Source organism: Aquila chrysaetos, chromosome 4 (assembly GCF_900496995.4).
Source record: "Aquila chrysaetos chrysaetos chromosome 4, bAquChr1.4, whole genome shotgun sequence".
Classification (NCBI taxonomy): Eukaryota; Metazoa; Chordata; class Aves; order Accipitriformes; family Accipitridae; genus Aquila; species Aquila chrysaetos.
Window position 1 is genome coordinate 37833041 of NC_044007.1, and position 13779 is coordinate 37846819.

The 13779-nt window shown below is 42.3% G+C and overlaps 1 protein-coding gene across 3 annotated transcripts in view; it reads right to left on the bottom strand.

Annotated features, from left to right (window-relative positions):
• The window catches only part of PREX2 (phosphatidylinositol-3,4,5-trisphosphate dependent Rac exchange factor 2), a 192526-nt gene extending 183107 nt beyond the window's left edge, over nucleotides 1-9419 (bottom strand). Inside the window, exons 1-2 of one of the 3 annotated variants that reach the window (XM_030011505.2) lie at nucleotides 9297-9419; nucleotides 8978-9200 (exon numbers count right to left, since the gene is read on the bottom strand). In XM_030011505.2, the coding sequence (XP_029867365.1) occupies nucleotides 8978-9118 (141 nt within the window). In that variant the 5' untranslated portion in view covers nucleotides 9119-9200; nucleotides 9297-9419. Of the gene's footprint in view, nucleotides 1-7944; nucleotides 7965-8977; nucleotides 9201-9296 lie in introns of those variants that run through there. The other 2 variants (XM_030011506.2, XM_030011508.2) reach the window with 2 other exon arrangements.
• Between the last annotated feature and the right edge of the window lie 4360 nt (nucleotides 9420-13779).

The window sequence follows — 13779 nt, forward strand, 5'->3', positions numbered from 1 at the left end:
GGAAACAAAGTAGAGATGCAGCCCTGAAAAATTTGCTCTCCTGAAGAGCTGGAACTTCAAGACAGTCTTTTTCCCCATCAAAATTGATGTAAAATTGATGAGTCATGTAGGTTGGAAGGGACCTCCAGAGGTCATCTAGCCCAACTGCTTGAGCAAAGCAGTGTCAACTAGAACAGGTCGCCCAGTCTTGCCCAGTTGAGCTTTGAACAAAATAAAGATATTCCACAGCCTCTGGGCAACCTATTCCAGTTTTTTACCATCCCCATGGATGGTTTTACCATCCTCTTCTTAAGGTCAAAGAAACCTTGCTCTCTCAGCCTGTCTTTGCAGTAATATGCTCCAGGCCCCGTGTCACCTTGCTAGCCCTCCACTAGACTTGCTCCAGTAAGTAAATTTATTTCTTGAACTGGGGAGCCCAAAATTTGAGTCACAAAGGTCTCAACTGTAGAGTAGAGGGCAATGAATCACTTCCCTTGACCTACTGGCAACACCCTTGCTAAAACAGTCGAGGATGCTGATTGTTTTCTGCACTGCAAGGGTGCAATGCTGACTGTTGTCCACAAGCACTCCCAGAGCCCTCTCTGTAAAGCTGCTTCCCAGCCCCCAGCCTGTACTGATGCACAGGGTTATTCCATCCCAGCTGCAGGACTCTGCATTTGCTTTCACTGAACTTCACGAGGCTCCCGTCAGTACTGTCGGTACTCCAGCCTAGTGAGATCCCTCTGACTGCTCAAAGTGCACCATCCTATCCCACCATCCAGAATATTACTGAAGACATGATACAGCATTGGTTCTTGAGGGACACTGCTCATAACTGGGCACCACTTGTAGTTTGTGCTGTTGACAACTGTCCCTTGAGTCTAACAGATCCACCAGTTTCCTACCCACCTTACTGTCTTTATCCAGTCCAAACTGATGAGACCTGGATGTAAGGATACTATGTGAGGCCATGCCAAAGACTTTGGTTAAATCAAGGTAAATAATATCTGTAGCTCTCACCAAGTTCACCAGTCATCTCCTCATAGAAGGCAATCAGGTTGACCAGGCAGGATTCACCCTTGATAAATCCCCAGAGGCTGCTTCCAATCACTTTCTTTTCCATCAGCTGCATGGGAATGGTTTTGAAGATGATTCACTGCATCACCTCCCCAAGAACTGAGGTGAGGCTGATGAGCTCACACCTCCCCAGATCCTCTTCCTTGACCTTCGTGAAGCTAGGTTTGACATTTGTGTTTTCCCGGTCATCAGGAACTGCCCACAATCGCCACGACCATTTAGAGACAACAGACAGGCCTCACTGACATCAGCCAGCTTCCTCAGATGCATCCCATCTGATCTTGGACTAGTGTATATCTGGTTGCCTGAAGTACTTCGTAACTGTGCCTTCTTCTACTGTAGGCAATGATACATTCTCACAAAATCTGCAGGTAAGCTTCAAGAGGCCTAAGGGAAACCATTATTGGTGAAAACTCCAGAAGAAAAAGCATGGAGTACCTCAGCCTTTTTTATGTCCCCTCTTCACAAGGCTCCCTGTCCCACTGAGCAGTAGGCACACATTTTCCTTAGCCTTCCTTTTCTACCAATGTACTCACTGTGTTGCCCTTCACATCCCTAATTTCAATGCCAGCTGAGCTTTGACTTTGCTATCTCCATTCTTGCATGTCTTTATATTCCTCCTGAGTAGCCTGTCCCTAAGCTCTCTGGAGTCCCACACCAACACACACTATCTATTCACCAAAGACAGTGATAATCCTGCTCAGTCCAAAACAGAAAACTGAACTAATATGTATGTAGTTTAGAAGTAAAGCAAAAATAGTGAAACACAATTCCTGAAAAAGAATATGCATGAGTATGTAAGTATACAAAGTTATTCAAGATACTTGTACAAAAAGGTAGAGCCTAAATTATTCTAATTATTAATCTAAATTATTATCTTATTCAAGTCTGTATTTCATTCATGGGTAGCCCAATTCCTTTCCGAAGAGGGACATATACTTAACATACAGACACATGGTTATAACCTTCTACAGACTGGCAAGTTGGCCCCACCAGTATCTTAGGTCAACTATAGCCAGTTTGGATTTGTTTATTTTGGCCAAAATACAGTTCCTTTTGGTTTCCAATGTGAAGAACTTCTCAGTTCCTCCTATGGTGTAATACTGTTACGAACTTTGACTTCGTCTTCTTTGACAAAATTGTTCTTCATGCTAAACCTACCAGAAAAATACAAACCAACCTTGGAATGCATAGTTTCAAAGCACTTGGTGTTTTAAAATGGTGAAAAATATTACTACTGAAGAGGGTTGAAAAATATGTCTCCATAAATACTTGAAATCACTGCAAACTGCATACTATTCAACAGCGTTAGGCTGCATGGAGTAACTTAAGTCTGGACATATTGATCGATGGTCCCCTCCAAGTAGTCTCTTCTAAATTAGCAGCTCACATTACAAACTTGTGAAATATATGTGGCAGGAGAGTTAGGACTGAGCTATAAAGCAGAGCAAAAGAACAATTGGAACACTGCAAATATGATGATATTTATAAATACAGATAAATCAAGAAGTTGTAAAACACCCTGAAGCATATCATGGTCTTTAGCATGATACGTCTTAGTCTACAATAAGTCTTAGGAACAGAGAAGTTTCTTAAATGCTATGAAACAAAGATTTCTCCTTTCAGTATTTTAGACTTTTCACTGAACAGCTAAAGAAACCACCTTTCTTCTTAAAGAGTAGCTTTTCAAAATATAGTCTAAGTACCTCTGAGAGCAGTAAGAGGAAATCCATTGAAAAGTATGAAACATCTGTCTCGAGTATAGTGCAGTCTAAGTCCAAACAAGGTAAGATATGCGCTTGAAAATTCTTCTGAAAAAACTCTGCTTTTTGCCATTGTCACACCTTGCATGAACTCCGTGCTCAGCTGGTAGAGATGCAAATAATCTTTCTTGCTAATCCACTCCATAAAGCAAGCATTCAACTTTGGGGGTGGGAGTTACAAAGAAATAAACAGCTTTTAACCAGTTACCCTTACTCTCATAAAGACCACAGGTGGTGCTATTGATATAGCCAAGCAAAGTCAAATAAGAATAGAATACCACATTCACGTTTTTTGTAACACTTAAGCAAGTTAAAAACAGCAGAAATTGGAAGTGAATGGAAAAGATATTGACTTTCTATGGTAATTGTGTTTGCACTTCCTTTTGACTTTTTATGATGAAGTAGCCATAGAATGTTGTTTTTCTTTTCCTGAAGAGAAAGGAAATCACATAACCTTATCAAAAAATGCAGCCAGCTAAAACCCTTCCCTTCCATTCACTTAAATCCGTTTTATAAAATATAAATGCAATTATGCAAACCATTATGAAGTCACTAATCATTACTGCAATTGAGATACACATATAACATATTTAAGGAGTTGGACTCAATCATCCTTATGGGTCCCTTCCAACTTGAGATATTCTATGGTTCTATGATACATACACATAGACACAAAACCAACACACACCCACTGTTATTGTATCAAACTACAGCCATAAAAGATCTTTTAAAATGGTTCTTTTGTGAAAGGCCCAACACCTCATTTCATCATCTAGCATAACAATTTGAGGAGTTTCAATCCAGGACAAATCTTCTATTGCTGGTCAGGGTTAGTAACACTGAATTTGACTAAAGAGTTACCTGGGGTCTCAATTACTATTAATCACTTGTCCAACAAATTAGTTTGCTCAACAATCAAAGAAATACTTGAGCCAAGAGAAAGGAAAGGCTCAGTGTGGCAGGGAAATACAGATCCTGAAGAGTCACACAGTCACTGAGAAGGCTGGGCAATAAACCTTATAAACAAAATCTCTTTATGCCCATTGAAAAGCAAGGATTCAGCTTCCCTTAACAGGGCACACATTTAAAGAAAACAAACCCTTTTTTCACTTTAGTGCAAGCAGAAGAGAGGGGAGAAGACAGTACAGTAGGATGTAATGGAAGTAAAACCGAGATTTGAGAGTTAACTGGCAGGAATGTGTATATATTCACAGAAGAAACTCTGTAAGCTATACTATAGTCTACATAATAAACTAGCTTTGCTTTTTCCCCCAGCTGCTTCAAGATCTAACTAGTCACCCCAGCTGAGGCCGTGGCATTTTGGAAGGCTTACACGAGTGCCAACATCTGCTTCTATTCCCATCAACGTCAAATTTGTCAGAACACGAAACTGCACCAGAAAAGCAATGCCTCCCATAGAAAAATAAACTCTACTTCCATGGATATCCCCTGAAGTACCAAGTGTAGCAGATCTATTACATTTCCAATTTCTATTCCCAAATAAAATTTCTTTCCCAAGATATATATACACACTTTATTTATTTATTTATATGTATTTACCTACTATTGTATCTAGCCTGTTTCCCTGTAGTGTATCTGCACCCTAATATTCTTCATGGCCTGGTTTGCCTTTACTGGCCAAACAGTCATTGTACAGCACAATCATAAAAACTAAGCCTTACACCAAGGTACAAGGTGACAAATTAAGCCAGCCACTTTTTGGCAACTCTTCACTATTCAATACTTTTTAATTTCTCAGCAACTTCTACGTACAGTTTTACTGGTCTCTTTACTACTGCTACATTGAGGGTTCAGGTGAGTACCCTGATTTATACAGTAAGTGAAACCTTATATGAAAACATTAAGCAAATTAAAAAACAAAACAAAAAAAACAAACCCACAACTTGTTTTTTAAAACATTCATTAAAAAGTCAAATATATGCCACAGCATAAAATTGTGGACCAATGAGAATCTTGGAAAAGCTCATGTAGTTTTACTCCAGTTAGCTAATTATGCTTATAGAGTAAAATAGGAAATTTTCATTACATTTACACAGAGCAAACTAAATATACATGCTTTGTCATTTGCTGTTAAGAATGAAATAGATAAGGTACATACTGATAAAGTCACAAATTTTTTTTAAAAAAGCATCTTTACCACTAATGCTCAAGGTAATATTAATTATTCAGTTACACAGTTGGATGACACGTAATTATTTTAAACAGAGTAAATATTCATCAACTGTTGCTTTCTCTCCCCCCCATAAAGTGCATTTTGGTAAAAAAAAAAAGATTCTCCTCTATCCTTGCAAGTACAGCTTCTCTTTCATTGGAAAACAAAAGTTTCACCATCAGAAGATGATATGATCACCAGAGAGTTCACCCAGCAGCAGAAAAATCCCAATTGCTAATTTAGCCAGTAAAGTATCAATAGTTTGTAACAGAAACCTCATATTTTAGCTCATAAAAAACTCCATCTGTAGATAACTGTTTTCAAAGACTTTTTAGCGCCTTAGGTAAATGTTTCCATCCCTAGATTTATTTCTTTTAAGAAATGCTAAATGCTAACAAGAAAAAAAACCTCTCGTATTGCAATGACACTCCAAATGTTATAATGAAATGTCTGAAGGAAAAGTATAAGCCTTTCTTTATAATTTCCTGTGCATGCCTCCTGCCTCCAACATTGCTGAGACTACTAGTGGACTTCAGTTTATCCACCTCATGTATGTTTACATACCTCACTCAAATGGGTCCAAAACTGTTATTGCTCAGTATTTCTGATGTCTCAATATACTGTGCTACTCTAGCTTATTACTGGAAGATTCAGGAGATACGAAAGAATAATATTAATACAACCAGACCTTTCCACTCAGATTTGATCTGTGATGAGTGCAGATTAAAAACAATGTACTGAATTAACACTGCATACAGCCAAAAAGAAGAGGTGAACGAACTCACATGGGAATGACTAGTTGGCTATACCTATCTAATAAAACAATGAATATATTAAAACTTCTGCTTTGCACTTAATAGCCTTGTAGACTTTTGACAGAATATACAAACCAAACTGCTTCTCACTACCCTGATGATAACTGGAGGATGAAGAATCACAGAGGAGTAGGGGAACAAAAATACTTTAAACAACCAACCAGAAATCGGTCCTCAGTGAGACGCTCTTTAATTCCAATATAAACTGAAGACGGTGAATACATGAACATGCTGGACATGTTTCCCGTGCAGGGAAACCAGCAAAGCATTTCCCATGTTGACACACACCAGCAAAGTCACTTCCTCCTTATAAAGTCTTCATTCTCCAGCCAGCCACAAGCCATACCAGGCAAAGCCCCGTTTCCCCAACATGACTGCATCAGCAACAGGGCTCTCCTCCTCCCACCATTCCAATAAATCAAGCTTACGCTTCACTTCCACTCCCGTCCGTATTACATAGTGCCCATTGTGACAGTGTAATTTTGCTTCAGCCGAAGGGGTGGTACGCATTATCAGTTCACTTCACAAGATCTCATGAAGTACTCAGGCAAATGAGTTACGTGTAGTATGATGTACGTTATGCTTCCACACAAATCCCACTTCTATGCTTCCCCTTTCCTACACAAGAACAATCGACTGAAGAAAACTGAATTTTTCTGTTCCTTAATTTAACTACCTCAACAGGGCATATACACAAAATGGAAACTGCAGTCCAAATGGGTGAAAAGTTGGCTCTCTTGCCCACCACTACTACACAAGTGCTAATGTACTTTTCCACATGAAGCATATACATCATAAAAGATTACATTCTGTAACCCCACAGAAGAAATAGGCTCTAACCCTGAAACCACAGGGTTTTTTTCATTTATCTCAGTGAATACTCTGTTCCTCTTAACTACAGTGAAACCTGCAGGTACTCCATGCAAACTGTTAGGAAGACTATAAATGGCTTCAGCTTCTCAATCATAAAAGAAACATGGTTTTCACCACAATGATCTTCACAGACAGTGTCAAGGCGACCTGGAAGCCTAACCCTTAACTTCTATTGGAACTCGGGCTGCCTCTACTTTAACAAGACATCCTGGAAAATAGGATAGGGTTTGGACAGAGAAATATTCAGTGCTGGGACCCCACACTGGTGATAAAGGGGTCACTTCAGACTAGCTCTAGTCTAGTCCCAGGAATTACACACTCATTAGCAGCCAGATGTGCTCCTACTGAAAACCTTCCAGTTCACTTCCATCCAAAAGGAACCCAGGCTGTGTGCCCCAAGACCACCTCATGATGTGAAACAAAGTAAGCTGGGATAGTGTTTGTATCTCAGAAGAGCTTATCCTAGGACTGATAATGGTTTTAAGGGAACCATAAGCCTAGGACACCTAAATGAGAGGATCTAGCTTCCAGATCAAGAAGTAACCATAGAAACAAGTACAATGATGGTTTTGATGGCTTATGTAAAATAAATGTGACCGTCTCCATACTGGCCCTAGTCCAGTGGCCCTCATAAATCCACCACCACAGCTGCTCTCAACAGCAGTCCTAGCACATAGGCCAAAGGAAAGCTCAGAAGTTGTTTTCTCAAACAAAGGCTGAAGTACAGTTAAAACATGACACTTCCCTGTCAAGGATTTACATCTCTGAACTGTCACTTCAACCCTGTTCACAACCATTAATGAATATGAAAAGCTTGACGTAGAACCAGCTATTTAACTCCAGCCTTCCTTCCTTTCTCCGTATGATTTATTTCAATCATCTTGATCCCAACTGCAAAAAGACATATTACTGAGTTCAATATTTGGATGCAACTTGAAATACATACAGAGCCTGCTCTTTAGAAGGAGCTGAGCACTTTTTGCTTGAACACCCATATCTGTTATGTCTTAAACTGTAGGGTGCAAAATTAAAGATATTACAAGTTCTTTAAATTTGCTGAAATTATCTAAGACTCTGACATACACCAAATTGGGGCTTAAAATAAAATATTGAAGAACATTCCTTTAGGATAGGTATTTTTTTACAATAGGTAAAATCTGAGTGTTAAATGGAAGCATGTAAAACAATCGCACAGCCACTTTCTCAAAAACATAGACATTAAACTTTAAAAAAAAAAAAATAGAAAACACATTGGACCATTTACCATTTTTCATGGTTCTGCTGAGGATAAACATATGGAGAAAATAAGCTACTCTGTAGATCTTATTTCACTCCAGTGTCTGTGATTTTATTCTCCCCATCACAGCCAAGCTGAGAATTTCCTCTTTCATGATAATAAGCAGAAAGTCCACAGATCTCAAGGCAGCAAAGCAGGAAGTTTGCAGTTTGAAGGATTTCCCCTCTTCAGTGGGACAGGGGAGGAGAGAAAAGTATGAGGGGGCTACTATGAAATCTTTTACAAACTTAAGCAGCTGATTTGGACATACTTATCTCAACAGGGTCCTCAAGTGATGCTACCGAGGCCACGCGCAAATGAAACGCTGCCCGCGTCTGTTCTGTAATAATTTTGTCACTTTGGCTTTTTGAGAGAGTGAAAACTCCTGCCTTTCCGATTAGGGTATTACCCGGCACAAATAATCCTATCAACAGTGATAGGCAGATGTAGAAGGAAGCTAAGACTGCTGCAACAGAGCTCTCCCCAGAACGTGCTACCTTCCCAGCTGACCCTGTATCACAAGACAGGAGTTAACGCCACATGTGGCTTTAATGCCAAGCAGCTGCTGCACACCAGCACCCCCTCCGTCCTCCTCCTCCTCACCCCCCTGGACTATCGCAAGTAATGGAACTGCAGCGCCCTGTAATCAACACGAGCCCCCACACCCACGGCAGACCTGAACCCAAACACGTTACCCCCGTAGCTTCCATGCCCGGAGAAGCGAGGTCACCAGTCCAGGCTCTCCGAGGAGGGCGGCCGTGGGGGCGGGGGGGGACGAGCCCTCCCCAGCCCGTTCAAAACCTGTTACTCCCCCTCCCTCTTAAGCAAAACCGGCCGCCCCGCACAGCTCGGGGCGGAAAACCCTCTCCCGGCCGCGGGTCGCGCCGTGCCCCGGCCGGCGGCAGCCCGCCCCGCTCCCCGCGGTGGGCGCCGCCTTCGCCGCGCAGCAGCGGGGCCGCCGGGCGAGGCGAGGCGAGGCCAGGCCCCCCCGCTCCGCGCCGCTCCGCGCCCCGCCGCTCACCGACACCAGGAACTCCAGCGTCCCCACGTAGTCCCGCTCGGTCTTGAGCAGCTCGTTGAGGACGCAGACGCGCAAGCGAAGCTGCTTCTCCAAGTCCTTGCCGCTTTCCCCCTTGCCTTCCCCTTTGCTTTCCTCTGTCATGGTGCAGCGAGGAGGAACGGTGCTCCCAGCCCGGCGCCTTTCCCGGCTGCAGGCAGCGCTGCCTGAGCGCCCCGGCACTGCGCTGCGGACCAGGACAACAAAAGACCCCGCGAAGTTACACAGCGGGGCCGGGCTCCGGCCGGTCCCCAGCCGCGCAGCAGCCTCAGCCCCCTCTCACCCAGCTCCAGCAGCGGCCCGAGGTCCGGAGGCGAGGAGCCAGCCCAGTGCGTGCTCCTTTCCCGTCAGGAAAGGGACACAGCCTGGAGGAAACGAGCGGTCACTGGTTCCCAGCTCGCCCTGTTAGCTGAGAGGTTGGAAAGCCTCCGCAGCAGCACAGACTTGGACATTAATCAAAAGCTTTGTATCCATGTGACTCCAACCCCTTCCCCCCCCCCCCTTCGCTAAATCTCAGGAAAAAGGAAAGGAAACAACTTGAGGGAAGATTGCGTGCCAGCAGCTGCCTGTTTCACACACAAGCTGCGAGCTCCAGTTTGAGGCTAATTGGAGATCTCCAACAACAGAGCACAAGAATTATAAAAATGTCCCAGCAAGCTGGCTGGCCAGGGAATCAGCAGTTGTTTTTGTTTTGCTTTAATCATCACCAAAAGAGCCATTTCGACTTCCCCTTCCACACCTTCCCACAAGACATATTACCATACATACACTGATGTGTATTGCAAATACGTGCTTTGATAGTCTTCTGAACAAACACACAGAGCTAAGCGTGTGCCTGTGCTAAGCGAGTACAAACAGTACATTTGACAATAGGTACAGAAAAGTTCTTCTGAGACAGTGAATTTTTTAGGGGTTTTCTGGTTACTGAAACAAGGTGGTATAAAATCCCACAGTTTTCCGGTCTGCATTGGAAGTTCAGATTTGCACGATACATTAAAAGAGTAAAAAATAATTCAGTAGCCTTTTCAAACAGTTACCAAAGAAGTATATAGCTACTTTATACAAGAGGAACTGATTTCTTGAAAACTGAAATATGTCAGCACACTACCAAGTGAATTTTGAAACCACTGATGAAAGCTGAAGGCTTCTCTGGCTAGCTCTTCGATCTGTGACTGGAAAGAAAATCCAGGTATTCAACTTCAAGATTACATATCAAAGTATTTTTCCAAACCTGCAACATCCTAAAAGGAAGGAGTGAAATGGAAACCAGGCTGTAAAACTCTTCTACAGCCACAGTACAAGCTGAGGCAGCAAGAAGAGTCCTTACTAGAAGACAATAAGCAAAGGCATTCGTGCTCTGATAACTAGACATCATCTAGCTGTTTGCCTCAGACATCTACTGGGAAATAGACAATATAGTTCCCACAAGATGTTTCTCAAAGAGCTGAAATAAAAAAGCCCGTTTCTCTGAATGTGTCCTACTTCCCCGCATCCCCCCCTTCCCAAACACACACAGCTCCCTCGCATAAAACCTAGGCAAGTAGCAGCAGTTGCTGTGACTGGTTCTTCTATGTGTATCCTGATCAGCCACTTATGCACATGCAGACTAGCCTGCAAGCTTGCCTACAGACCTCAAAGGGTAACTCTTCCCTCAATGGGATGCTAGTTTGGGACTCTCATTCCAAAAACAGCCACTGATTTTCATTAAAATCAGAACTTCGTGGTTTTGAGGACCTCACTCCCCTGACAAATCTGCTTCAAATGCACTGACAGGTTCAAAACAGACTGGGGCAGAAAAGCCAGCACCATCCAATCATTGAAGCTTGTTTCCTTAGGAAACCTGTCTACAATAGACAACCTGTCTGATGATTAGCTAGAAACTTTCTCACCTGCTCAGGTGGGCTTTACCAGTGAGGCACAGAACCAAAGTCCCAAAGCTTTGTGGCATCTGCCTGATCCTACAGAGGAGATTAAGTGCTTCACACTTGCTTGCACTAGCACCAAGAAAGCTGATGCTATGGTGGAAAGGCCAAAAACAGTGATGCACTGAACCCCATGATGAAGTTTTCTCAAGTGATAACCACCAAATGGATCCAAAAACCACTGGAGTAGAACACCAAGCTACCACTTTCCCACTCCTAAACACATGTGGGTGCCCTTTCTCAGGCAGTCATAGCCAGATGCCTCAACCTAGTTAAATTTCCTGTCAGCATGTACCCTCTCTTTCTTTTAGGAGAACAGAAATAAGTGACGGCTACAGTTTCTGATTTCAGACATTCCCCTTTGCTTCAGCCATGTGCCATTAGTTTTCACAACCCACATGCACACGCACAGACCTAGGTGAAGGCTAAAAGAGGCAGGAGCAGCAGCTTACTGTCTTTTTCTTCCCCATCATCTATAGCAGTAAGAATCCCTTCCCTTCAAATGTTTGTTATCTCATTGCCAGGAGACCTTAAAGCCTAAGTGATCCTTGTCCCAGTTTATACTCTTGCTGTCCTCACGCAACTAATTCTTGCTCCTTCATTCAGGCAAGCAGCTCCAGCTATTTGAACCAGCAAAAGCACAACTGACAACACTGAAGAGATTTTTATGACTCACTTAAGGCCACTGAACCCAGCAAAGCCCACAGCTGATACGCAGTGTTAGGAAAAGTAGTTCTAAGTACCAGACACAATCTATGGAAAACATAGATGCATACACGCTTAGCCAATTTTCCTGACAACCTGCTTGAAGTACTAAAGACAAGGGCAAATTACTCTTTTCCCCCTAGTTTCAGGAAAAAGCTGAATTGCTCCAGTTTCATTACGCCAAAATTGGAAAAAAATAATAAAACAAAAGAAAGGTAGAGCATACACACAAGTTGAAAAATGTCAGGTCAAACAAAATGTTGTAAGCAACCAAAGAGCAGATTGTACACTGTGATGTATGAGGGAACCTGACTAGTAGATAGCACTACCTGTCTTAAATACAGAAACAAGTTATAAAAAACAGTATACTGATTATGCTAGCATGTGAGAGAGCGCAATTCTTGCTCCCTATGGGGAAAGCTACAGGTTTGGAGAAACTGTTCCCGTGGGATGCTATAACTTTGGAATACAACAAGAACTATTTCGGTCCAACGGTAATAAAGGCCCAAGTTTAAACTCCATTTAGAGTCCTGTTGAAAAAAAATATGGCACCACACAACTTTTGGCCTATTCACAAAACCACATAATTGAGGATGGATGGATGGGATCTCTCAAGATCATCAGTCCAACTCCCCTGCTCAAGCAGGGTGGGTCACCTTGCTTGCACAGGGCAGCAGGACAGGTTGTCCAGCTGCGTTTTGAGTATCTCCATAGATGGAGACTCCACAGCCTGTCTGGGAAACCTGTGCCAGTGTCTAGCCAGTATTCTACAGTAAAAAAAAGTCTTCTCTTGTGTTCAAACAGAACTTCATTTTTTTAAATTTGTGCCCATTACTTTTTGTCATGTCAGTATGCACTACTGAGAAGAGTTTGGCTCCCTCTTCTTTATTGCCTCCCATCAAGCATTTAGAAACATTGATCAGACTGCCCACGGACCTTCTCATCTGCAGGCTAAACAGTCCCAGCTCTCTCAGCTTCTCCTCATATGCAAGATCCTCCATTCCCTTAATCATCTTTGTGGTCCTATCTGATGACCTGGAACAAGTTTCCAGATATTAAAACCCTTATGCATGACAGATGGTAGTAATTAAACTTCATCGATCTGCCATGACATTTGTGTAGTCTAATGGAAAACCACATGGATTTGTTTCTATATCGCTACTGAACGATGGCTGTCAGTGCAAGACAGTACCAGTATCACACATGAATGAAATCAAACATTCTGCAGGGCATATGATCTTGTATCACAGCACTGTAAAGGACTCTTCAGTCCAGCTGGGAATTTAAATTCGTCTTCTTTTCAGTGAAAGCTGAAATATGTTTCTGAAGCTGTATCAATAGATGGTATAGCTTACTTTGCAGGCTGCTCACCAACACTGAAGACTTCTTTCTCCAAGGTTAGTTTTCCTGAACGACAAAAAACAGGGACAGACTAACAGAAGCCAACCATTTCTACTCCCCTTGTAGAAAACACTACTGGGAGTCCCTTTTCTCCAGGTAATACTGATAATGCAGCAATTTCTCCCACTCTAACCTGCCTAAACAGTCCATGCAAAGCAGAAATGGCTATCAAAGCTAAAAGTAGCTATTTTCCTGAAGCAATCTTCACTACTAGAATTTAAAAAAAAAAAGAATTCTTAAGAGACCCGCCCAAGAAACATGATTAACAAGCAACACTAAAAAAATTCACCTGAATAAAACCAGTTTGGTTACAGGTGGCTCTAATACCATACTGAGCAATGAAAAGGTTAGTATCTAAGGGACTAGCTGTTAACTGTCATGAAGTAAGTGTTGGGGGTTGAGTAAAGGGAGGAGTTCACTTTTGACACATTGCTGTCTGCTCATTCACCACAGAGTTTACACTAAAGCAGCTTTGCAGCCACAGGTTTTAAAGAGAAATCATTATTTGTACAGAATGGACCAAAATAATCGGTTCTGTAATCTTCCTTTATGGCATTTTTGAAGGAAGATGGAGGTACTTTAACCACAAAGACATTTAAATGGCCCCAAGCCCTGTAAGTTTGTGGGGGCAAAGTAATATAATCATCAACATAACGCTTACAGTGAGCTCATATAATCAAAAGATTTCTGCAGGTATTCTGAATACCAGCTGGTCCCCCAAAAAACCCAGACTTTTTT